General features: G+C 39.9%; 1 protein-coding gene across 1 annotated transcript in view; it reads right to left on the bottom strand.

Annotated features, from left to right (window-relative positions):
* tgfbr1b (transforming growth factor, beta receptor 1 b) overlaps window positions 1-27,716 on the bottom strand; it is a 64,950-nt gene that overhangs the window by 12,315 nt on the left and 24,919 nt on the right. Inside the window, exons 2-8 of the mRNA XM_060822843.1 lie at window positions 24,510-24,755; window positions 21,098-21,340; window positions 19,531-19,761; window positions 6,784-6,951; window positions 6,261-6,417; window positions 5,003-5,127; window positions 4,369-4,499 (exon numbers count right to left, since the gene is read on the bottom strand). Coding sequence (XP_060678826.1) covers window positions 4,369-4,499; window positions 5,003-5,127; window positions 6,261-6,417; window positions 6,784-6,951; window positions 19,531-19,761; window positions 21,098-21,340; window positions 24,510-24,755 — 1,301 coding nt within the window. The remainder of the gene's footprint in view (window positions 1-4,368; window positions 4,500-5,002; window positions 5,128-6,260; window positions 6,418-6,783; window positions 6,952-19,530; window positions 19,762-21,097; window positions 21,341-24,509; window positions 24,756-27,716) is intronic.

The following is a 27,716-nucleotide window of genomic DNA, read 5'->3' as shown; positions in this document are numbered from 1 at the left end:
GAACATTGAATAATTCTTCAAGTACAGACAACTTAACATTACATGCTTACATATTTAAATAGCTGACACCAGCTGTTAAGAACAAAATCAATCTCAAGCAAGAGTTAACAGTCAAACAAAAGGTTAGATCCTCTCAACAGTTTTCATAAATCTGGCTATCATTACATGTTCCCTCAGTGCTGTCTTCCAAGCACCAATGATCATAAATAAAAGCAACATGAACTTTCAATAACCTAAAAAGCAGTTCAATTGGGAAGAAAACACAAACATGATTAAAAAGGTATTAATCACGCACGATTTAAAAAAAAGTTTGACTACTTAGCATAACCTTTAGATTTTATTTGCTCCTTAGTATAATATAAATGTCTGGAAAGTTGCATTGCCTGCATTTACTAAATTGTAAAAGCTTGCTTTGAAGAATAAATAACTTTGAAGTTCACATCTGTTCAAGTGCCAAGAACTTTGTCTATCATCACCTACCGCAATGTCTGAGGGCCAAGAGACAACTCATGCTGCTACATACGTATGGAAAGGAAACGGCAAAGTAATTGAGGCCACATTCTGTTTGACTCAAGCCATCATATTGATAGAGGAAATCTGCATTGATCATCAACGTAAGAAATTTCCATTGGTACTAATGATTCGATGACCATTTCAACACTGGATTTTTGTCTTTTGTACAGAAAAAAAAACTACGGCTTAGGACTCGCAAGCAATGTTGCTTCTGAAATATGACTAAATCAGGAGGCGAAGAAAATATTCTATTATTCACAATACCTCGATGGCCAGGAAGGAGACTTGCTTAGAAAACAATTTATGCTGCTTGTGATCTGAGATTCCAGATTTATTTTCAGTGAAACCCAGCATCCAATTAAACACTGTAAAACTGCTATTGCAGGATATTTGACAACATCAGTAATTAGAAAAACACAAGTAATGAGAAAAGATGGCACTACTGGAATTCAGCTAAGATAGTTGAAATCCATGTGAAGCCAAATGCAATTCCCATTCAGTGAGAACCTCCTTTTGATGCTAAATAACTACATCCAATGCAGTTGCCTTACATTTAGGTCACGTCTTCAAGATGTGTCGATGAGCTTGCTGGGTACCCCAGTGAATTTGAGAGAAATTTCTCACATTAAGATATGCCAAAGCATCTGGAACAATTTGTCTAACCACTTTAAGCACAATATTAGCCAGTGGCCAGTGTTTGAGACAAAAAAAAACTGCAGATACTGGAATCCAAAGTAGACCAAGCAGGAGGCTGGAAGAATACAGCATCCAGGCAGCATCAGATGGTGAAGTCAACGTTTCGTGTGCAACCCTTCTTCAGGGTTTCACATTCTTTGCTGCCCAGAGGAAAACACTCCTCCGAACTTTAAAATTCCACGATTCCCTCAACAATTTCCCTTCTCCATTCACCCAACTAGCACTCCATCCATTCAACAAAAAGTGTAACTCCCACTGAAAACTGTTAGATTCAAGAAAAATAAAACCATGCTCGAGGACATGACAGAAAGGGAGGATTGCATTAATATTGTTTGTTTTGATTCAAATTCACTAAAAATTGAAAGAAGATCCCCATTGCCCTCTGCCATTGTAAGATCAGAGATTATACCCATAAAAGGTAGTTCCATTCCTCTCTTGATCTCCAGGGAATCTCCAGCAGTTTCTGTTTACATGGCATTCATTAAATTGCACTTTACAGGTTCTCCAAGTCTTTTAGTTGGACCGAATGGGAATATAAATTGTGGAAGAACAAAACTAAAAGAACAAAAATAGATTTGACTAAACTGACAACAGACAGCCACTGCTGTCTTGAGAAACAGAAGCTCAAACCCAAGGGTGAATCGTGCAAGCTGGAAGCAGGCAAAAATGAGATACAATTTAGGTAAAAGGCAGAAAAGAACATGAGACAACACACACTTGGATTTTAGAATGAGGGATTCCAACTGTGAAACCAGTGAATGAAGTTTCACCAGATTTCTTTACAGTTTCCTTAAAATTTAGGTGGCAGAATTTTAAGAATTTTTGAATTACAGGTACACAATCCTTAATCCCTTGGGGACAGCTGGTTATCTGAATTTGGAATTTTTCAGATTTCGGATTAAGTGACAGTTAACAGTGAAATTAAAAAATCTTACCTATCAGCAGGCACACCTGTCAGTACTACGAGCCTGGAGACAGAATTAACACCTGCCAGTGCTGAGCCACCCTGCCACGTCACATCTGAATGACATGGGTCAATTGGGTGTGGAGTTTAACAGTGGTTGACCTGCTTGCACACCAAACAACCTTGTTATGAAGTAAAAACTTCATGAAAATCTTCATACCTCAGAGCACTTCAGATTTTGGATAAAGAATTGTGTACCTGTATAGCACTAGAATTTAAAACCTTTAGACATCAAACCAAACAGACAAGATCACAACCAAAAGAGAAAATGCTGGAAAATCTCAGCAGGTCTGGCAGCATCTGTAAGAAGAGAAAAGAGCTGACGTTTGTGGGCGGCACGGTGGCACAGTGGTTAGCACTGCTGCCTCACAGCGCCTGAGACCCGGGTTCATATCCCGACTCAGGCGACAGACTGTGTGGAGTTTGCACGTTCTCCCCGTGTCTGCGTGGGTTTCCTCCGGGTGCTCCGGTTTCCTCCCACAGTCCAAATATGTGCAGGTCAGGTGAATTGGCCATGCTAAATTGCCTGTAGTGTTAGGTAAGGGGTAAAGGTAGGGGTATGGGTGGGTTTCGCTTCGGCGGGTCGGTGTGGACTTGTTGGGCCGAAGGGCCTGTTTCCACACTGTAAATCTAATCTAGTCTAATCTAATCTAAGTTTCCAGTCTAACTGACCCTTTGTCAAAGCTTTAAAAAAAAGGGAGATATTTATACTAGGCTGAGAGAAGGTGAGTCATGGCTCCAGAAGCAAAAGGTAGCAATAAAGAGGTGATAATGACAGTGCACAGAGAGATTATAGGGAGATTAGGAGTTGTGAATGACCAAGGCTGAAGCCAGTGCTATGTGACAAAACATGTGGGGGATGGGTGAAGCAGAGGCAAAATGGAAACCAGGGGAGAAGGGTAGCAAAGGGGGAAGAGGAGAAGAAAAAGGTGATGAGAGAGTGGGGAGCGAGAGAAAGAGAGAGACAATCAAGAAATAAGGAGGTACAGAACAGTAAAAACATATTTTAAAAAGATAGATAAAATAAATCCGTGGGCAGCACGGTGGCACAGTGGTTCGCACTGCTGCCTCACAGCGCCAGAGACCCGGGTTCAATTCCCAACTCAGGCGACTGACTGTGTGGAGTTTGCACATTCTCCCTGCGTCTGCGTGGGTTTCCTCCGGGTGCTCCGGTTTCCTCCCACAGTCTAAAGATGTGCAGGTCAGGTGAATTGGCCGTGCTAAATTGCCCGTAGTGTTAGGTAAAGGGGTAAATGTAGGGGAATGGGTGGGTTGCGCTTCGGCGGGTCGGTGTGGACTTGTTGGGCCGAAGGGCCTGTTTCCACACTGTAAGTAATCTAACCTAATCTAATCTAATTTAATCTAATCTAAATGAAAAAGTTACGGATCAGAATAAAAACAGTGGGATTGAGATGGGATAGTCATCTGAAGTTGTTGAATTCAATGTTGAAACCGGCAGGCTGTAACATGCCTAGCTGGAAGAGGAGATGCTGTTCCTCCAGTTTGCACTGAGCTTCACTGGAACATTGCAGTAGGCCAAGGGCAGGCATGTGGGTATGGGAGCAGGATTGTGTGTTGAAGTGGCAAACCACAAGAAGGTCCGGGACCTGATTGCGTACAGACCGAAGGTGCTCAGCAAAGCGATCTCCCAATCGGCGTTTGGTCTCTCCCATACAGAGACGACCACATTGGGAGCAATGAATGCAACAGACCAAACTGAAAGAGGTACAAATGAAACACTGCTTAATCTGAAATTAAGGGGCCTTGATAAAGCTTTGATAAAGCGTCAGTTAGACTCAAAATGTCAGCTCTTACAGATGCTGCCAGACCTGCTGAGATTGTCCAGCATTTTCTCTTTTGGTTTCAGGTTTCAGATTCCAGCATCCGCAGTAATTTGCTTTTATTCAGACAGGATCATAACTAATTTAGTGAAACCAGATTCACAGGGAAGAAAACCAATATTTAACCTGAAATATTAAATCCAGTGACAGGTGAAAATTAATGCTGTTCATAAGATCTTTCATGAGTAAAGCAAAACAGCATACTTTTTAAAATGTTCTTCACCCTGACATTCCCTCTCTTATAAAGTGTACACAAAGGAAAAAAAAAATCAGATCTCAAAATAATTGGGATGCTTGATTCAAGTAAGTATATGCTTAACAGTTTAAATATAAATGGAGGTTCATGAGTATTACCTCACAACTTTGCCATCTGTTCGGAATGTTTGGCCTTAGTTTCTGCTCACATACAACCTTCCTCATTTCCTCAATTGAAGGGTCTGATGGTACTAGGTCATAGTAAGGCAGCTGGTAGTCTTCATGAATACCTAAAGCACCAGTCAAATACAATTTATTGGTGATATGGAATGTGAACAGTGAACAAGTTACTTCTTCAAAGAACTCCAACATATTAATTAAATAAGATTTACTTTGACAAAACCATGTTACTCTAACTGATTACTTTTAACTTCTCATTGTCCGGTTAAAACATGTTTAAAACTGGTTTCTATTTTTTTGACAGATATTAAGCTAATTGGCCTATAGCTTCCAGCTTTCTGCCTCCATCCCTTTTGAATAGAAGAGTTACAGTAGCTATTTTCCAGTTTAAAAGAACCTTCCCCCAAAAACAGCATTTTTCCATTAGATTCTACTTTCTGTTCAAGGTGAGGAATGATAATTTTTGGAATACGAATGTCTCATTTTAGTTACCCAGTATCAGCAAATGAACATGTGGAGGTGCAGAGTACAGCTCCCTATACTGTCCAAGGAGCATATCACAATGTAAACTGTAGCAGCATGTTAAAGAAAATGCATGAAATGTTTTACTTACCACCCACTGAACATCTCCGTGCAATTTCCCAGAATACCAAGCCCATAGCATAGATATCTGCCCTTTTAAAAGACTCAAAATGTTTCATGTTTATAGAATCATCAAGGACTTCTGGAGCCATATACCTGTTTATTAAAAAAAGGACTTAAATGTAGATCAGTTATTTAAAAACACAAGCAATTCACTTTCACTCAATCCTGATATAGTTGCTGGGGTTTCACATGGTTACTTTGGCATATGAACTTCAAAATCTAATGATTGGGTGTATCACATCTTGATGTATACAATGATGTTGACAAGGTAAGAAAGAAACTGTTTCATGAAGAAATATTTAAGCATGAAGAACAAGACTTAAACTTGTGACATATCAGCACTAATTACAAGGGAAAGAGCAGCATTAAAGTCTTACAAATGAGCTCTGATGAGAAGATAATTTTAGCAGTGATAATCTTATCACTATTTTCAACTAACAGAGGTAAAACAATCAGGGAAATGTATGAATACACACTGCAACACAGTGTATGCTTGATTCTGATTTTAGGAGTGTTCAATTTGATTCTGGATAACAGAATGAGTTGTCCTAAAAGTTAAATACTAAGGAAACAGAGACCATAACCTAATTAGTTCAAACAAATATAATAAAGTTTGAAGATAAAGGAAGTAGGACTAGGAAACAGTGAATTTAAGAGACTGAAGGGGACCCAACCCAGATTAGCAAATTAGAAATAACAACTCAAAACAGACCAGATATTTTTATACGAAACTGATGAAATATGGATTGAGCACATTCAGAATAGGATGAAGAGGTCTGTCAAAGCATTCAGTGAAGCTTTACAAACGTCGTTCAATTAAACAAAACCAGATTCAAAACAGAAAATCTTGGGAAGTGATAATATAAGCTTGGTCAAAAAAGTAGGTTTTAAAACTTGAGGAATACAAAAAGTGAAGTCCTAAAAAAGCTATAAGACACAATTACCAACGGTGGAGCACAAGGAGAGGGGAAACAAAATACTGCACCAAACAGAGTCCATATACTTTGTCAGCGAACTATCAAACAATCCCACAGGAAAAATACCCATACTTTTAAAAAACATCTACAGTTAACTGACTTTGAATATCAGGGGTAAAAAAAAAGCAGTACCCTTCATGGAAACACAATTGTAAACCATCCCCAAAATAAGATTTCAAACCCGGTAAGTTCTAATACTTAATGGTTAATTCACAAATGAAAACATAGCCACATCTATGTATTTATTACCTTTTTGTGCCCACTCTATGATTTGGAGCAATATCAATTGTATCGGTGGCTGAATCATGCCTGACTGCCAATCCCAAATCTGCAATGCAGCATGTTCCATTCTTCTTTACTAGAATGTTTTTTGACTTCAAATCTCTGTGAGCAATGGCAGGTTTTCCTGTAGAAAGGAATGGCATTCAGATTGGAATGCAATCAATTTTTTTAAAAACCTGCAAGCTTCTACTCAAAATTATGTTTTTTCTGCATAGATGGTGTTTACTATACCACCAGAGAACTCCTGATGCAATCAGTCATGCATATTTACAAAAGCAACTTCCATACATCATGGATTTACTTCTCTTCAAATCAATGCCTGAAATTCTGATTGTACTTTATACATACAAACTAACTGCTGAGGTCTTTTTAAAAAAAGACATCTGCTCTATTTACAGGCACTTTTAAAACAAGAAGCAATCTGTTCTTAGAAATCAGGACACTAGTTTGTATCACAAAAAGGTAACAAATACAAATTTCACAGTCTTACCTTGTGTACCAACAATCTCCATATGCAAATGTGCAAGTCCACTTGCTGTGGAAAGTGCCAGTTTGATCATTCCTTCCACAGTAATGGTGTACCTGTTCAAGTAGTCAAACAGGGAGCCATGTTCATGATAATCTGATACCAGCCATAACTGTGTCCATGTCCCATTGTCTGAAGACAGGAGGGGAGAAAAAAAATTATCGAAAGAAAGCATCACCAAAGTAACTGCATGTAATTGTGACTTGGCAGAACTTAATTTTAGTACAACTAACATATACAAAGAGGATCCGTTAGCTTATTTGGCTGGATGGTTGGTTTGCAATGCAGAATAATGTCAGTAGCATGGATTAAAATTCTTACACAGGCTGAAGTCATCATGAAGGACTCTCCTTCTCAATATCTGTCCTTGCCTGATGTGTGCTGCCCTCTGGACAAACCAAAGCATTGTCTCTTTCTAACAAGAGCGTGATCCTGCTACAATTACGGCAACCTTTGAATAGATAGCCAAGACTGCGATTTTGCATACAACTAAAACAATTCATAAAACTAAGAGGTAAAAAATTAGTTTAGATTTTCCTTCCAAAAAAGGAATTTAATTTCTCTCATCACCTCATCTAACAGAGCAAGTGTAAAGTTTTGTCTGTTCTATGGAGCCATTAGGCATTTGCATGAGGTACTCCTTGTTAACAATTCTTACCTGGTCTTTTTAACAATTTCTAATCATGTCCTTGCATTCATGTCCAGTTTGAATTTAAAACCTTTCACTAAAGTTATCCTTTTCCATTCTAGTTGCTGTTATATATTTATTTATAAGTTGCCTAACCACGATCCCTCAGTTGCTTTCTTTTATTGCACAAGAGTACATACAAGTCTTGCCTCATACACAGACCCTTTGCACACTGGGTTTCATGGTCCTTTTCTTTATTTCCAAAATTTAGTTATTTCCTTTGGTGACTAATGCTGATCATAGTACTCGTGCAGCTCGACTTAACCAGGGCACTAGAGCGCTTCGGCAATACTTGCCTTTGGCTAATGCTATAATTTGTTGATGCAGCTCAATTCTATTCATTTTATTGGTTTCTGCATTGCAAGATTGATGATAGCACTGAATATACACCAATAAGGTTTCATTCAACTGTTTGCTACTTTAAAAACCACTCAAAGTGAGCTCTAATTTCTTTCAAAGCTGAATAGTCATTGCTCCCTTCATCCAATTAAGTGCAAGTCCAATTGCAGTGTACTGTCTGTACTTTTAAACTCGGTAACGATTGGCATCCCTATTAGTGTAATTTGAAACAGCAATTGATGTAATTTCATTCTCAGTTTCAACTCTGTTGAATCTTTCAAAGATCATTCCTTTTATACTAACCCTCACCGGTTTCTTATCATTACAGTTGTTTTTATTCAACTTTTTGCTGGTTATTAGATTAGATTACTTACAGTGTGGAAACAGGCCCTTCGGCCCAACAAGTCCACACCGACCCGCCGAAGCGCAACCCACCCAAACCCTTACATCTACCCCTTACCTAACACTACGGGCAATTTAGCATGGCCAATTCACCTAACCCGCACATCTTTGGACTGTGGGAGGAAACCGGAGCACCCGGAGGAAACCCACGCAGACACGGGGAGAACGTGCAAACTCCACACAGTCGCCTGAGTCGGGAATTGAACCCGGGTCTCAAGCGCTGTGAGGCAGCAGTGCTAACCACTGTGCCACCGTGCCGCCGTGCCGCCCACTATGTTTGCTCTCCAGTGATTTCCCTCATTTCTCGTTACCGAGACTTTATTTTCTTAAATATTTTGCGTGGATTTAATGTGAATGTAACATCGTAAATCTGAATTAAACATAAAAGTGCATCTATATTTAAATCTCTCAAGTTTCATGAAAAAAAATTATGAACAGGTTTTGAAGTATTGGGGAAAATATGCCTAATTTTGATCAATTGGTCAGATTCAAGATTAAAGCTGCATGTGATAATTTGGTCTAGCCATAACTCACTCAGACAAAATCTTTACAATCACACTACAGATTTACAGCAATGAACAAATCGTATTCTGAGAGATTCAAGGACACTCTCAGTTTCTTTTGGGATCAGATTCTGCAATTTTGTCTGTGTGCCAATAAAGAGCTGCTGGTTTAAAGAGACAACAAAGAAACCTCAATTATCCTAAATTCATGGGCAGGCAGGTTTTCATTTGGATAACTGATTATTCGATTAATTGATTTGACCTAAAACAAAAGAAGCCGCACTGCCTATAATTGCATTAAAAAGCATGTTTACAGAGTTTTTATTTCATTCAATTGCTAAAATGTGTACAAACACTGGATATCACTTAAAAATTCATGACATTTTGCAGATCAGATCATTTTTTTCTTGACCTGTAGAGTAAATAAAATTATTTGAGGTGGAGGTCGGTTATTATTTCTGAAGAAAATATCCGGTTGCTATTGCTGGAGGTGCTGTCCCTTATTTTGCAAACAATAACATTTGGCAAAAACGCACCAACTTAACAGCATCAACTTCATTTTGTGCTTCGTACCATTCCATGAAAAGTAGCGAACTGTCAATAGCTTCGTTAACGGGGACTGGAAGTGGTGTCGGTATTGGATTTTACTTACTATCCACGCCATCCGTAAATTCCTGCTGTTCTTCTGTGACTACACTGACTATCTGATCACCACTGAGTGACTCTGTTTCAATGTGCTTATCACAGTTCACCCGAGCATCAATCTCAGTCCCTACAAATTCTCCTAAACCCAGACATTTGCAGTTTTTGGTGATGCCTTCGTTCTGGACGGGTGTCCTCTTCACTGGCACAGCTCCTAACATGGAAGCCATTTTACCAACACTCTGCGATTGTCAATGGCTTGATGCAGTCCCAAGATTCAGCAATCATAAACAGACCATGCTTGACTGTGAATGCCTTCGTAATTTCCTGCAGTCCTTTCTCTGTCACCCAGGACAGCATGCAACATGTTACGGTGATAATATTTTTACATAATTGTGATGATTCCCTGAACAAGCAGCTGTGACCTTGAACTGGTGTTGGATGGTAAAAGCAAACTCTTGATAGCTCTGCCTGCTGATTCTAATTGGCTGCATTTCATGGTGTGCACCCCCACGTTGTCAACAAGCAGAAGGGTGTGTTGGTAGAGTCCAGCGCTTGCCAAATGTGATCTGACAGCAATCACAAAATCTTCATGAAACCAGGATGAGAAAAGTGAATGTCATCCATGCCTTATTTTGTGCTTTGTACTTCATGAGAAACAAGTTAATCTCAGTGTTCTTGAAGCAACATGGATTAACATATCGCCCAATATAGACAAGCATAATTTATGAGTGCTGGTAGCATTGACACAAGGGAAAATCGTGATGTGATCCTTCTGCACTTTATGTCCAGACACAGAGTAGAAGGGACCTGTACAAGAAGAACAGACTGCACCAAAATTGAAAGGGGAGTAGTATACTGGCAGGGAGATTTGCTAGAGCTCCTTAGGAGGATTTAAGCCGTTAAGGTAGGGGAGTGGGACCCAGGGAGATAGTGAGGAATCTGAGATTGGTACAGTTGACAAAAGAAGCAAGTCAAACAGTCAGTGCAGGGAGGGACAAAGCAGAGAACAAGCTAGGGCTGATAAATTAAACTGCATTTATTTCAATGCAAGAGACCTAATAAGGCAGGCAGATGAACTCAGACATGGTTAGGAACATGGAACTGCAATATCATAACAATTACAAGCGTGGCTCAGGGATGGACAGGACATTGGTTAGGCCACTGCTGGAATATTGCATGCAATTCTGGTCTCCTTCCTATTGAAGGAGTTTGTGAAACTTGAAAGGGTTCAGAAATGATTTACAAGGATGTTGCCAGGGTTGAAGGATATGGGTTATAGAGAGAGAATGAATAAGCTAGGGCCATTTTCCCTGGAGCGTCAGAGGCTGAGGGGTGACCTTACGGAGGTTTATAAGATCATGAGAGGCATGGATAGGATAAACAGACAAAATATTTTCCCTGGGGTGGGGGAGTCCAGAACTAGAGGGCATAGATTTAGGGTGAGAGGGGGAAAGTTATAAAAGAGACGTAAGGAGCAACTTTTTCACGCAGAGGGTGGTACAGAATGGAATGAGCTGCCAGAGAAAGTGCTGGAGGCTAGTACGTTTGCAACATTTAAAAAGGCATCTGGATGGGTATATGAATAGGAAGGGTTTGGAGGGATATGAGCCAGGTGCTGGCAGGTGGGACTAGATTGAGTTGGATACCTGGTCGGCATGGACGAGTTGGACCAAAGGGTCTGTTTCCATGCTGTACATCCCTATGACTGGCAGTTTAATGTTCCAGGAGACAAATGCTACAGGGAAAGACACAAAGGGAGGCAAAAGAGATGGAGAAGTGGGGTTTTTGATAAAGGATAGCATTACAGACGTATGGAAGGAGGATATTCCCGGAAATACATCCGGAGAAGTTATTTGGATTGAACTGAAAAGAGAAAGGGTTGATCATCTTATCCGGATTATATTATAGACCCTATAATAGTCAGAAGGAAATTGAGAAACAAATTTGTAAGGAGATCCTAGTTATCTATGAGAATGATAGAGTGGTTATGGTAGGGGATTTTAACTTTCCAAATATAGACTGGAACTGCCATAGTGTTAAGAGTTTAGATGGAGAGGAATTTGCTAAATGTGTACAAGAATTTTTTCTGATTCAATATGTGGATGCATTTAGAGAAGGTGCAAAATTGACTTACTCTTGGGAAATAAGGCAGGTGACTGAGGTGTCAGTGGGGGAGCACTTTGGGGCCAGCAACCAGAATTCTATTAGTTTTAAAATAGTGATGGAAAAGGATAGACTAGATCTAAAAGTTGAAGTTCTAAACTGGAGGAAGGCTAATTTTGATGACATCAGGCAAGAACTCAATTCCCGCCTTGGGCAACAGTCTGTGTGGAGTTTGCACATTCTCCCCATGTCTGTGTGGGTTTCCTCCGGGTGCTCCGGTTTCCTCCCACAGTCCAAAGATGTGCAGGTTAGGCGAATCGGGCAATTTAGCATGGCCATAGTGTTAGGTGTATTAGTCAGGGGTAAATGTAGAGGAATGGATCTGGGTGGTTGGTCTTCGGAGGGTCGGTGTGGACTTGTTGGGCTGAAGGGCCTGTTTTCACACACTGAGGAATCTGATCTAATCTAAACTTTCAAAAGCTGATCGGGGGCAGATGTTTGCAGGTATAGAGTTGGGTGATTAGCAAGGTTAGGTCTCATGGAATACAGGGAGAACTAACCATTTGGATACAGAACTAGCTCAAAGGTAGAAGACAGAGGGTGGTGGTGGAGGGTTGTTTTTCAGACTGGAGGCCTGTGACCAGTGGAGAGCCACAAAGATCGGTGCTGGGCCCTCTACTTTTTGTCATTTACATGAATGACTTGGATGCGTGCATAAGAGGTACAGTTAGTAAGTTTGCAATTGACACCAAAATTGGAGGTGTAGTGGTCAGCGAAGAGAGTTACCTCAGATAACAACAGGATCTGGACCAGATGGGCCAATGGGCTGAGAAGTGGCAGATGGAGTTCAATTCAGATAAATGCAAGGTGCTGCATTTTGGGAAAGCAAATCTTAGCAGAACTTATACACTTCATGGTAAGGTCCTAGGGAGTGTTGCTGAACAAAGAGACCTTGAAGTGCAGGTTCATAGCTTCTTGAAAGTGGAGTCACAATTAGATAGGATAGTGAAGGCGGCGTTTGGTACGCTTTCCTTCATTGGTCAGAGTATTGAGTTGGAAGGTCATGTTGCGGCTGTACAGGACATATGTTTGGTCACTGTTGGAATATTGCATGCAATTCTGGTCTCCTTCCTATCGGAAAGATGTTGTGAAACTTGAAAGGGTTCAGAAAAGATTGTTGCCAGGTTTGGAGGATTTGAACTATAGGGGGAGGCTGAACAGGCTGGGGCTGTTTTCCCTGGAGCATCAGAGGCTGAGGGGTGACCTTATAGAAGTTTACAAAATTATGAGGGACTTGGATTGGGTAAATAGACAAAGTCTTTTCCCTGAGGTCAGGGAGTCCAGAACTAGAGGACATAGGTTTAGGGTGAGAGGGGAAAGATATAAAAGAGACCTAAGGGGCAACTTTTTCACGCAGAGGGTGGTGCTTGTATGGAATGAGCTACCAGAGGATGTGGTGGAGGCTGGTACAATTGCAACATTTAAGAGGCATTTGAATAGGTATATGAATAGGAAGAGTTTGGAGGGATATGGGCCGGGTGCTGGCAGGTGGGTCTAGATTGGGTTGGGATATTTGCTCGACATGGACGTGTTGGACCAAAGGGTCTGTTTCCATGCTGTACATCTCTATGAATCTATGACTGATTAGGGGTAGTCAACATGGCTTTGTGTGGAAAATCATGTCTCGCAAACTTGATTGAGTTTTTTGAAGTAGTAACAAAGAAGATTTACGAGGGCAGAGCGGTAGACGTGATCTATGTGGACTTCAGTAAGGCATTTGACAAGGTTCCTCATGGGAGACTGGTTAGCAAGGTTAAATCTCGTGGAATATAGGGAGAACTAGCCATTTAAATATAGAACTGGCTCAAAGGTAGAAGACAGAGAGTGATGGTGCAGGGTTGTCTTTCAGATTGGAGGCCTGTGACCAGTGGAGTCCCACAAGGATCGGTGCTGGGTCCACTACTTTTTGTCATTCATATAAATGATTTGGATGTGAGCATAAGAGGTATAGTTAGTAAGTTTGCAGATAACACCAAAGTTGGATGTGTAGCGGACAGATGGGCCAGTGGGCTGAGAAGTGGCAGATGGAGTTTAATTTAGATAAATGCGAGGTGCTGTATTTTGTGAAAGCAAATCAGAGCATGACTTATACACTTAATGGTAAGTTCCTAGGGAGTGTTGCTGAACAAAGACACCTTGGAGTGCAGGTTCATTGCTCCTTGAAAGTGGAGTTACAGGTAGATAGGATAGTGAAGGCGACATTTGGTATGCTTTCCTTTATTGGCCAGGGGATTGAGTACAGGAGTTGGGAGATCATGTTGCGGCTGTACAGGACGTTGGTTAGAACACTGTTGGAATATGGCATGGTCTCCTTCCAATCGGAAGGCTGTTGTGAAATTTGAAAGGGTTCAGAAAAGATTTACAAGGATGTTGCCAAGGTTGGAGGATCTGAGCAATAGGGAGAGGGTGTAGAGGATAGGGCTGTATTTCCTCGAGTGTCGGAGGCTGAAGGGTGACCTTTTAGAGGTTTATAAAATCTTGAAGAGCATGGATAGGATAAATAGACAAAGTCTCTTCCATGAAGTAGGGGAGTCCAGAACTAGCGGGCACAGGTTTAGGGTGAGGGGGACAAAATGTAAAAGAAACCAAAGGAGCAACATTTTCACACAGATGGTGGTACATGTATGGAATGAACTGTCACAGGAAGTGCTGGAAGCTTGTACAATTACAACACTTAAAAGGCATCTGGATGGGTATATGAATAGGAAGGGATTAGAGAGATATGGGCCAAGTGCTGGCAGGTGGGATATCCAGTCATGGACAATTTGGACCGAAGGGTCTGTTTCCATGCTGTACAATTCTATGACTCTCTGACCTGCTTTCTGTGGTGGATGCAAGTGTTTTATCCGGCAGTGCACACCAAAACAATCCAATTCCATCAGCATCGTACAGGTTCATATTTGCCTTCACGAATGATGGTTTGCAGTTTCAGTCTGTAGCCTGCCATGGTTCTGTCATCCACAGACTGCCTTCTGTTCTCCAAGATTTGCCTAATGCCACAACAATGTTTGAAGCGCTGTAACCAGCCCAACAATACGCTGTGGTCAGACTCATCAGTGTGAAGTCGTTCATGGAAACAAGCAGCTTTTTCCAGCATCGTCAGGCCAGATATGGGAATTCCCTTTTCACGCTGCTGTGAAAACCAGCTTGGTAAAGTTGCTCATCCTTTGCCTGCTTCATAGGAGTTTCTTTTTAGAGCATTTACCGTGTCACTTTGGCTGTGACACCATCTGATCTCAGCATTAGTTTCCACTTGTGTGCTAACAATACCATGCTCAATTCACCACTTCCTCGAGACTCAGATTACTTAGATATTCAATGCTGCAATGGCAGAAACGTCCTCCAATAAAATACTGTGCAACAGAAAATGCTCTGCCATTCATATTCGTGGCTGGTTACAAACCCCTGTTTCTCCCTATGCCCAGTGAACGTTTTTAAAGGAGATCTTCTTCGTTTTAAATTCCAGAGAACATAGTCCTAACCAATTCAGTTTCTCTTCATACATCAGTCTTGGCACCCCAGGAATCAGTCTGGTGAACTGTCATTGCACCCCCTCCTTAGTTACAATATTCTTCTTCACATACAACCAACAAAACCACACAAATCTCTGGGATCATCAAGACTCTGGACAATTACAGTTAGATATCTTGTTCCTCTCGTGAGGGACAAGAGACCATCTAACTTCTTCACTACCTGTTGCACCTGTATGCTTACTTTCAAAAGGATTAAGCCATTGATTTCATTCCCAAGTTCAAACTCCATTCCCTGGCTATCACCTTTACTCCTCTCCCAGAGTGTAAACCAACCAGATCACAACCATGGCATATTTAATCTCAAAGTGAGTTCCAAACTGCACAATTGTTCTAATGTGAAGACCAGCTCTACACACCTGCGTAATATTGCCTAATTATTTTGACAATGCCAAATCATAATAATGCATGAGTTAGATCCCTTTTGAAGCATTGTGGGCAATTCTGCATATTGACAGCAATGAGTACCATATACAGGATGCAAAGCAGGAACTCATTAGGGCAGTTTTGACAATACCGATCAATTTCTAAAACTTTAATACATAGGATATGTACATAGCTGGCTAGTCTCCCATTTATTGCCCATCCCTCATTACCCACAAGTTTTTTTTTATTCATGGTCATCTCTGTGGCATAAGCAAGCCTACAGTGCTATAAGGAATGAAGTTCCAGGATTTCAAATCAGCAGTGAAGGAAAGAATATTTCTAAGTTAAAATGACATATAGCTTGGAAGGAATGTGCAGGTGGCAGTGTTTCCACATACCTGCTTCCTTGACTTTCTAATTGACTTAGTATCTTGCAAAAGCATGATCTGTCTCACAAAGCTCTTGCAATGGCACTTTGTAGGTGAACATTGTGTCACTGCATGTGCAGGCACTGGTACATGTACACGTATGTTGGAGGGAGTGAACACTGACAGTATTAGATGGAATGCTAATCAAACACCCGCTTTGGTCAGGATGCTGTTATGCTTTGAGCGCTGTTGAAAATGCACTCATCCTGGCAAGTGGAGATTATTCCCTCATATACTTATGGCTTTTAGATCTTAGACAGGTTGAGGAGGTGGTAGTGAATTATTTGCTGCAAAACTCCCAGTCTCTAACCTGCTTTTGTCGCCAATGTAGTCATATGGCTTCTGGACTGGTCTGGCTTTTGGTCAATGGGTAATGATGGGGGGAGGGATTCAGCGATGGCAACACCATTGAATATCAATGAGAGACAGTTAGAATCTCTCTTGTTGGAGCCAGTTATTGCCTAGCACTTGCACGGCATGAATGCCTCAGCTCTGGTTTCTGATAAGAGGGAACATCATTGATGAAGCAGCTTAAAGATGGTTACACCTAAGACACTGCCCTGAAAAACTCTCCTGTAGTGCTGTGCTGTGGCTGAAGTGACTGATCCCCAATAACTACAATCATCTTCCATTTACTGCCCATTCTAATTGCCTGGAGTACAGTTAAGAGCCAACCATGTTGCTATGGGTCTAGAGTTATATGTAGACCAGACTAAATAAGAATGGCAGATTTCCTTCTTAAAAGAACACTCTAAATCTTTTGTATTTTCTTTCTTTAAAAAAAAGGACATAAGTGAACCAGACAGTTTTTTTTTGAAACAACAAATCAACAATGGTTACATGGTTAATATTAGACTAGCTTTTTGTTCAAGATGTCCACAAAATTCAGATTTCACTATTTTCATTGTGGGATATGATCCCTCCTCTTCAGGACAAAGCCTTGAAGCCCAGAGAATTACATGACTCTACTTGTAGTGTTTCCTTTTTTACACACATGTAGATGCTTATGCAGTCTATTTTATGCTTTTTGCGTATTCTATTCTTCCTTTCCTGATGAGTTTCACAGTCCTCATTTACTGCATCTAAAAACTTTCCAATCCTCAGGATTTATTATTATTTCTGGCCACTTTGCTTTTACTTTTAATCTTGTGGGCGGCACGGTGGCACAGTGGTTAGCACTGCTGCCTCACAGCGCCAGAGACCCAGGTTCAATTCCCACCTCAGGTGACTGACGGTGTGGAGTTTGCACATTCTCCCCATGTCTGCGTGGGTTTCCTCCGGGTGCTCCGGTTTCCTCCGACAGTCCAAAAATGTGCAGGTTAGGTGAACTGGCCATGCTAAATTGCCCGTAGTGTTAGGTGAAGGGTAAATGTAGGGGAATGGGGTCTGGGTGGGTTGTGCTTCGGTGTGGGCTTGTTGGGCCGAAGGGTCTGTTTCCACACTGCATCCAATCTATTCTTCTTATCTTATACAATCCTCAACTCTGCCAGCCACCAGCCCATAGTGGGCACCTTCTCCTCTCAGCCACACACAATCATCGCTTGGATGCTAAATTAGATTAGATTATCTACAGTGTGTAAACAGGCCCATCGATCCAACAAGGTCACACCGACCCTCCGAAGAGTAACCCACACAGACCCAATCCCTACCCGAAAAACTTAGCCCTGACTATTGCACCTAACCTCAAGGGACAATTTAGCATGGCCAATTCACCCGACCTGCACATTTTTGGACTGCAAGAGGAAACAGAGAACCCGGAGGAAACCCACTCAGACACAGGGAGAATGTGCAAACTCCACACACAGTCACCCAAGGTGGGAATCGAACACAGGTCACTGACACTGAGAGGCAGCAGTGCTCACCACTGAGCCACCGTGCCACCCTAACTAGTGCACTAATAGGTCAGTGGGTCAAAATCCTGGAACTCTGTCCCAGCAGCACTTTATTGCACCTACACAGGGTGGATTACTGTGGCCTAAAGCAACTGATTATTATACCCTTCTCAAGCAAAATTAAGGATGGGTAACAAGTAGGATCATACAATAGAGAATTTCCAACCCATCAGTCTGCACCAACAGAAATGCAGGACTATCTGCCCTCGTGCTACTTTCTCACATTAGGCCCGTAGCCATGACATAGTTATGACACTTCAAGTACAATTTAAAAGTTGAGAGGTTACTCACCTCAACTATCCTCCCAGACAGTGCACTTCAGACCCCTATCACCCTCTGGTTGAAAATATTTTTCCTCAAATCTCCTCAAAACCTCTTGCTTTAAAATTCTGTCCTTTTTCTTGATCCTTCGACTAAGGGAACAGCTGGTTTCTATTCAACATGCCTATAACTTCAATCTCATTTACCTCCGTCAGGTTCCCCCCTCCCGACCAACCTTCTCTGCCCCAAAAAGAAACATAGCTGAACTGCTCCAATTCAGTTAACAGCCTGATAAATCTTCTCTGCACCCCCTCCAGGGCATTCACATCCTTCCTATAGTATCACCCACTGCATTTCAGTTGTAGCCTAACTAAAGTTCTGCACAGCTTCAACGCAACTTTCCCACTCTCATAACTATTAAAGACAAGCATCCCATAAGCCTTCTTAACAACTCTATTAACCTGGCCTGCCACCTTCAGTGCCCCAAGATCTCTCCATTCCTCTGAGCTTCTCACCATCTTATTGTTCATTCAGTGATCTCATCTAGTTACTTCATCCCAAGTGCATCACCTCACATTTGAGTTAAATTCCATCTGACTTAATCCATTTAAATCTTCCTGTAATCCAAGACCCTCCACCTCACTGTCAACCATCCAACCAATCTGAGTCACCCACAAACTTAATTATTCCTCCATCTACATCATTTATGAACATAACTATGTACCCGGCACTGACCCAGTGGTACACCACTGCACATCAACTTCCAGTCATACAAACAACCTTCAACTACCCTGTGTCTCCTGTCCAATTTTGCAACCAACTTGCCAAGTTACCCTAGATCCCACGAGCTTTTGACCTTCTTTATCAATTTCTTATGTGGGATCTTGTCAAAGGCTTTGCTGAAATCCATATAAAACTATCATATATAAATCCATTAAATAATATTAACTGCCCTATCATCATCGACACATTTGATCACTTCCTCAAAAGGATTAACTTTGCCAGGGATACTTCTATCCCATTTAAAAAAGTCTGTCGAAAAAATTTAATGGATTCCAATAACTTGAACAGGTTTCTGTAAATGAATGGAATTCAGTACGATTAGCAACTCACTATGGGAGTACTTTGAAGAGGTAGCAAGATGGACCATTGGCCTCTTCTGCTTCAAATTATTGATCTGTTGTCTGCAAAACATTTAGAACTTTCCTATTACATATACTGCAATGGCTCGCACAATAATATCTAGTGTTGCTTAACTATTCTCTTATTGAAAACACTAATGTTCTCTCTTTTGTCAATGACACAGCAATATCCAAGAGTTGACTAAGATTCTCTTCACCTCAAATTGTAGGAATATCAAGTTAAAATACATATGCTCTCAAAGTAATGACCTGAAATTACACTGAGGAACAAATCACTAGATGCAGAAAAATCCTGGAACTACAATAATTTAGTAATCCAGTATTAGCACAGCAAATGAGTGTAGTTTGTCACCTTTGTTATCCGCTGCAATAAATCCAAGAATATTTTCATGGCGCAACATCACAGTCTGGTAAATTTCAGCTTCACGAAACCATGACCTTTCTTCACGAGAAGAGAAAATTTTTACTGCAACTTCTTCACCTCGCCACTTTCCTCGCCAGACTTCTCCAAATCGGCCTTTACCTATACTTTCTTGTAGTACAATTGTTCTTGCAATTGTCCTTTGCACAAGCAATGGCAACCCTGCAATATTGAGAATTTAATCAATTAGTAATCAGTTAACAAAACAGAATATAAAAGTGTACCAATTAATTTGTTTTTGAGAGTTAGCTCATGAGTGAATATTTGGCACATTGAACACATTTGTCTCTATTTCTTAGTTCAATGACCCTCGATGTAATGGAATCTATATTACTAATAGAATCCATGATCCATGGAACAGTTTTGGAATTAATTTAGCATGTAATAAATGTAGTTCAAAATATAATACACAACAACAAAAGAATGGGGTATATTTAAATTAAAATACTTCAAACGCAATACTTACAGCTTTACTGATTAATTTTCTGTACTAGCTTTTGACATAATGACTTTCCAGAAAAGTGGCTAAAATTCCTGGAGGAATTCACTTCAAATAATGAATGCCAGTTCCTTTTATACTATCGTGGTAAGTATCATAAGTATGCTCTTATAATTGTGGCCGTTCCCCAACCTCACTTTCTCCTTGACCTACCCTGCTCCTTTAATCCTGCTCATTAACAAAGTTAACTGATCAATTTGTGCCATTCTTGGCTGCAAAAATCTCTAAACCCTTTCTTCTGCATCCACCACGAGAAATAAAACCTCTTAAGTTGGTACTAATCACTACACTTGCAAATTTCCAACTACTCAACCTTAATTTTCAAAGTTATCGTGGCAAATGGAAAGGAACAAACATCTTACTCAAGCATTTCTCAATCATGACTTTGATACTTTTATTGACAGCAAATCCCTCAAGGTCTCTGATTCTGATCATTTTACAAGTATTATAATTATTTGTATGCAGAAATGATCAGAATTGTGCAAAATCTTTGTTATAAAAATTAAGTATTTTTAATAAAACAATGTCATGAACTAAATTTTTTTTTGCGTCCATCACCATAATGATTTTTAAATAAACCAATTATCTGTTTGTCTATTCTCTCCTACTGTCATTTCTGGCTATGGATTTCACTTTAATTTCCTCGATTCCAATAAGTGTTTGGCCCCAAATATTTCCAGTAGGTTCTGCCATCCATCACCAAATCTTCCAATATCACAACAGGCAGAGTAACTCTAGAATCAGATGTGAACAAAGCCATTCATTGAAAATAATGAAATAAAAATATAAAACAAACTGAGCTGGGGAATAGATAATACACTTTGTACAGATAACAGCATTGTCTCTAAAAGGGGACCATTTTACACTTGTACTGTATCTGAAGAACAATTATGCCCACAATGCTTAATGACTTGAATATTTCCACAAAGTTCAGATTTCCAGCTTTTGTGGTTTTTACCTCCCCTCTACTTTATTCACAATATAAAGCTGTAGTTTTACCTGAACCAGATCCTGAGGTGGTCATGTCATAAATCAAATCTTTGAGAGTGGTACCCTCTGAAATGAAAGGATGATCTAAAGTTGGATCTTCTTCATGAGGAACACGATGGTGAATGACCGCACGATTATGAAAATAGTAGAAGGCCACCATTAGTAAAATGCAAATCACACAAACTGGTCCAGCGATGACTGCTGCCAATTCCACAGGCCCCAAATTTAACCAAGGAGGCTCTTTTGGAGTCTCTAGGAATAATGCACAAGCAGAATTAAAAAAGGTAAGAAACCAGAACGATGCTAGATTTTGCACTGCATAGACAAAATTGGTTTCACCAATTATACCAAAATACATTATTTTTGCTAAACAGATGACATGAAACCATTATAGTACTTACAGCGTGGAAACAGGCCCATCGGCCCAACAAGTCCACACCAACCCTCCGAAGAGCAACCCACCCAGACCCATTCCCCTACACCTAATACTACGGGCAATTTAACATGGCCAATTTACCTAACCTACAAATTTTTGGACTGTGGGAGGAAACCGAGCACCCGGAGGAAACCCACACAGACACAGGGAGAATGTGCAAACTCCAGAGACAGTTGCCTGAGGCGGGAATTGAACCCAGGCCGCAGGCACTGTGAAGCAGCAGTGCTAACCACTGTGCCACCTATTGATCCTACATTATTGCCACCGTGAATAATATTTTGCACTGCTTCAAATTTTCAACATTGGGGACCAACTGCAACATTGCAAAATTGTTTTAATATCACAGCACCAAGGTCCCAGGTTAGATTCTGGCCTCGGGTGAATGTCTGTGTGGAATTTGCACATTCTCCCAGTGTCTGCGTGGGGTTTCCTCTGGGTGCTCTGGTTTCCTCCCACAGTCCAAAGATATGCAGGTCAGGCGAACTGGCCATGCTAAATTGCCCATAGTGCTAGGTGCATTGGTTAGAGTGAAATGGGTCTGGGTGGGTTACTCTTCGGAGGGTAGTGTGGACTGGTTGGGCCGAAGGGCCTGCTTTCACACTGTAGGTAATCTAATCTAATCACTTTTCAGTCTTAAAGTAGGCTCCCAACTACAACTGTCAGAGGTATAGAATAAAGTAAATCAGATTAACTTATGATCATTGGATGGATGACTACTGAATTGGTTAGTGTAATGGATCAATTTTTAGTATGCCCTGGACGAGCTTTATGTTTCAAAAGTTACATCTGAGCAGTTGTATTTTCCACACTTCTGAGCATGACGTTCATACCTCAAGGTTGCAAAAGAATAGCTAACTTAATAAATATTTTTCCCTTGCAATTACAAACAAGAAAGCAAGTGTTGCTGTATAAGTTCTAAACCAAGGAAGCAAGAGTTATTAGAAATTATTTATGGTAGCTCAAAGAATAGGATTTAAGGCAACAGCAATCTTCTGTCCCTATCTGGTTAACAATCAAGCGAGAATCATTACCTAGCAAGACTAAAAGAAGTTGAAAATTTTTTTTGCCACGATTACTACAAGATGTTTTTGGGCTTCAGTGTTCCTAAACCAAGCTACATGGCAATTGCCCAATAGGTTCCAATCAGTCATTGCATCAAATGATAACAGTCATATTAAGAGATAGGTTAAAATATACCAAAATGTTTAACAAATGTACACATGTATCATAAATGTTTAGCCAAAGACATCAATCATACAGATGATGATTCAATGGGCAAGGTTAGATCGGACGCTAGTTAACAACAACTTTCAAACTTGGTTTATGAGCTCACCCCTAGGTGCTCCCCATTTATTTACACAAGCTAGCTTACAGAAGATTTAAGTAGTAAAAATAACCAGAAAATATTTATTTTCTCTAATAAACAAAAGTCATGTCAACTGAATCTTGGTATGAGCTCTGCAGAGCCCACAAGATGACTGCTGGGAGACTGTTGCTCACAAACCATATTCATGATTTAGACACTGAATTCAAAAACAACTTCTAAATTCCCAAGTGGTACCCAATTTGGAGGAACAGTCAATACTGAGGAGGATTGCACCAGATACTGAGAGGTTACAGTATTAACAAAAACTTAGACTGGGCAAATAAATTCAAAAATAAATTTCAAAAATGCCTTTAGCAAGAAAACAACGAGGTTCTATATCACTTGGGCCTTAGAAAGTAAGAACCTAGTTGAGGTCAAAAGAGGACAATAGGGAGTAACAAGGGCATAAACAAAAAAATTATAGTTATTTCTACAGGAATGGAATTGAAAAGTAGTTGCATTTAACATTAGTCAGATCACACCTGGTATACTATGTATAATTCCAGTAGGCATATTCTACAAGGATAAGACATACTGAAGAGGGTGCAAAGATTCACAATAATAATAATACCAGGACTGTGGGTGGGGAACAAGATAAGAACAAGCTGGGTTTCTCAGGAAAAAGCACTGAGCAATGACGCAAGTAGCATTTAAAATAACGAAAAGAAATTCAAACAGAGAAGATTTCCATTTGTGGGGAAGTGCAAAACCAGAGGCCATCAGTATAAGGCCATCACCAAAAATTCATAGTTAAAAATAACACAATACTATGTTTAAGTCCAACAGGTTTATTTGGAAGCACTGGGTTGTGGAGTATAAGATTGGAATACAGAATTTAGAGCAAAGGTTTACAGTGTGATGCAACTGAAATTATATATTGAAAAAGACCTGGACTGTTTGTTAAGTCTCTCATCTTACTCTAAAAGATGAGACTTAAAACTATCCAGGTCTTTTTCAACATATTAAATTTTGGTTGCATCACACTGTAAACTTTTGCTCTAAATTCTGTGTCTTACAATCCTATTATCCACAATCACCTGATGAAGGAGCAGCGCTCTGAAAGCTACTGTTTCCAAATAAACCTGTTGGACTAGAACTGGTGTTGTGAGATTTTTAACTTTGCATTCCCCAGTCCAACACTGCACCCCCAAATCAAGACCAAAAATTCAATTTGGGAATTCAGAAGAAAGCTCTGCACTCAATGAGCAACTGTTCAACTTTCTACACATGAATTGGGTGAAGTCAAAAGTATACATGCATTTAAGACGAAGCTAGATATAGTAAGCTGAGATTAGGTGAGGAAAGGCAAGATGAGGCCGAGTGGAGATGAACTGCAGTATGCACTCATTTGACTGCCTGGATAGTTTCAGTGCATAAGCAAACTAGTGCAGACACAAGAAAACTGAAGCATAAACAGAAAACTGAAGACTCTGTTCACATCTATTAAGACAAGATACAAAGTTAAGTGTTTCAAATCAATTATCGTTCATTATGACCTTACATATCTCACGTAAGAACAAACTCTAGATCATTTTAACTCCACACCTTTTTCTTAAATTTAGTCTAGCCTACTATTACAGATTCACCGAAATCCACGTAAATATCATTCAGAAACTTACCCCTGGTTGGCACAGGAAGATCATAATTGTTGCAAAAATCCTTACTGCAACAATTACTCAATACAGCTTCAATTGTAGATGGAGCACAAACAAATGGTCTATCAGGAGGTATAAGGTCAACACGTGAGACACACATTTTGCTGCGCACTATTTGATTGTTTTTGCGAGTGACAGTGTTCAAACAGAGTCCATCTGTCTCGCAGGTGTAGTTATTTGCAACACAATGGGAGCAGAAACACTTCAAACCTGTGAAAGAAACAAGTCCAGAAACAAGTGATTAGTTATAATTGAGCACAAGTTACATTACAAATAAAAATACTCACTGTCAGCAGCAACTGCTCCAAACCATTAAACAGTGATACTACCAGAGTTTACTACTGGGACTGTTCAATAAGACAGCCTGTCCAATAAATTATTCAATTTTGGTTGACAGAATATTGGATGTTACAGATTACTGATTACAGAGTAAGAATTCCCCCAAGTTTTCCATACACAAGGGCACTATTAAAATTATTTCCTAGCATACGTAGTGCCTGATCACCAGCTGTCAAAGAGAGATGAGCACTGGTTTTAGTTATCTCAAATCAGTCTGCAATGTCAAGTATCTCAATAAGGTATTTTGTGTAGGATTTTGACAGCAAAATAGAACTTGAATAAATTCTAATCGTTAGCAATTTTGCCTCAAATTCTAAACATGAAACTCCAAAATAAAACCAATAAGTATTGGTCAAATAAGTTTATGATAACCAAAATCCATAATAATTAAACTAGTCTCGTGCACAGATTGTCTAAGTCTCAGTGCTACACAATTCATCTAGCAAACTGACAATACCTATTACTCAAACAATTGCATTCATTTGACTGAATTAATTAGTTAACAACTGAAATTCATCCCCAAACATAAAAAACATTCAACCCTTCAAGCATTTAAAATCTAATAAAAATATACATCAACTTTGGTAGCATTGCATAAACCTATAAGACACCACACCATACATCCAACAGTCATAAGATAAAATATAAATCACACAGATCTGTTTCCAACAATTGTTCCTTTGGGAACAAACTACCATCAGTCAGATTGAGTTTTGAAAAAAAATTCACAGTTAACTTATTGGCAAATTCTAATGACCAAGACGTTTAAAATGTTACCTCCAAAATGTTGGTTCTATTATCACAAATGTTTAAGCACTCTAAATACAAATCATAGCGATCCAGATTTTATTTTCTGTCTCAAGTTTCTTCATTCAGCTTTGTTAGATAATTTAGGAGTATTTAGATTTACACTTGTTCTTTCACCCTAATTCTCACCTACCAATTTCTTTCAATTTGCCACATTAAAATTATGTAAGATTTTTAGATTCTTTGACACAGTAGCTGACTTATATTTTTGTCAGGAAAATAATGTTGTCCAGATCTCACAGCAAATGAATATGGAGTGAGGGATATTTATGATAACGAACATTGCTAAGTGCTATTGAAAATGCTGACTCATCAGCAAGTATCCTTACGATGGAGAGAAGTTAATTTATGAAGCACCTTAAGATGGTTGGGCCCAGGTCACTGAATTGCTGCAGTGATATTTTGGGACAGAGATGACTGGTTTCCAGCTACCATCCCCATCCATCTTTGTGCTAGGTATATCTCCAACTAGAACAGGTTCTCCTCTATCCACCCCCACTGATTTCCACTGACTTTAGTTTGTCTGGAGACTGGCAGCTGCAAGAGCTGGGATGGATCATTCACTCAGCAACTCTGACTGAAAATGCTTCAGCCTTGTATTTTGTATTGATATTCTGGCTTCCTCAATCATTGATGAGTGATCTTTGTGGAGTTTCCTTCTCCAGTTAATAATTCATTTTGCTGGTTACAATCACAACTGGATGTTGAGGAACTACAGAACTTTATGGGATCCATTTAATGTTAAAGTGTTCAGTTCCATGTATCACATGCTGCTTGAGCTGTTTGGAAACAAGTAGTCCTGTGCTGTAGCTTCATCAAGTTAACACCTCATTTTTAAGGTGTACCTGGTTTCACTTTGAAGGGCCATTTAATGGTAGAGTGACGGATAAGCTAGGCCATGAAATTACAGATTGTGTTCTAATATGCTTTTGTTGCTGATGTTCATCAGGCCCTACAGTTGCATTGTTAACTCTTTTATATGAATCCATCCATTCATCATGTTGTGTGTACTATCACCACAATAGAGGCATCATAATGTGAAAATGGGATCATGGGCTAGTGCGGTGGTCACTCCTATCAATAATCGCCAGGGACAGATCCATCTTCAGTAAGTCAAATTGATAAGAGCATATTCAAATAGATTTTTCTCCTCATTGGTTTGCTCAGCCCAGCAAACAGGTCATTCAGGACTCAGCCAGTTTGGTCAGGTGTGATATTGAGGCACCCTTAGACATAGAGGCCCCCATTGTGTTCTCTTCCAAACATATGATTCATCACTTTAGTGGAAGGCAAATCGATGATAATCAGCAGAAAGTTTATTTTCTCATGTTTGACCTCAAGTAATCAGATTTAGCATTAAAACACAAAAATAGAAACAGAATTAGGCCATTCGGCTTTTCAAATCTCCTACACAACCATGATTGACCATCAACTCAGTAACATGCTGTACCTAAGGATGAAGAACCGTGTGTCAGCCAATGTTATTGCCGTGGATCTCCTGGGCAACTCCCTCTGATTCTACCATACTGCTATCTCTGGTGGGTCTGTCCTGTCAATGGAACAGTGGGATAATTCTCTAAAAGATTACCCATATCCAAGAGGATGTAGAATTACAGACTTCTCCCTTTCATCAACAGGAATGTACAACTTACCACCTCTAGTTTATTGGCAGTTTATGTAAAAGTCAGGTTTCATGACCTCCAACTTCCCTAATTGGATTCATGATCAGAGAAGCAGCAACTCTGGACTACAGTAAAATCTTTATCTAAATATGGCATAATCTGTACTAAATAAATAGTTGAAACAGGTATGCACAAGAATGCAAGTTTCAAAGGCCAACTTTAGGACAATGTAAGAGAGTGACATATTGACCAGAATTTTCGATTTCTACAATCTTCATCCACTTCTCTTAACTCCTTAAATGCTGTTAATTTATCAGACAATGCAAAGTCTAGTAGTGGAGAAGAAATTTCCTTAAATATTGGGCAGATCAATACCATTGCTTTCAGCCCCTACTCTAAAATT

This window comes from Hemiscyllium ocellatum, chromosome 4, assembly GCF_020745735.1.
Source record: "Hemiscyllium ocellatum isolate sHemOce1 chromosome 4, sHemOce1.pat.X.cur, whole genome shotgun sequence".
NCBI classification, from domain to species: Eukaryota; Metazoa; Chordata; class Chondrichthyes; order Orectolobiformes; family Hemiscylliidae; genus Hemiscyllium; species Hemiscyllium ocellatum.
The sequence above is the reverse complement of the archived record's forward strand: the minus strand, read 5'-3'. Positions and strand labels throughout refer to the sequence as shown.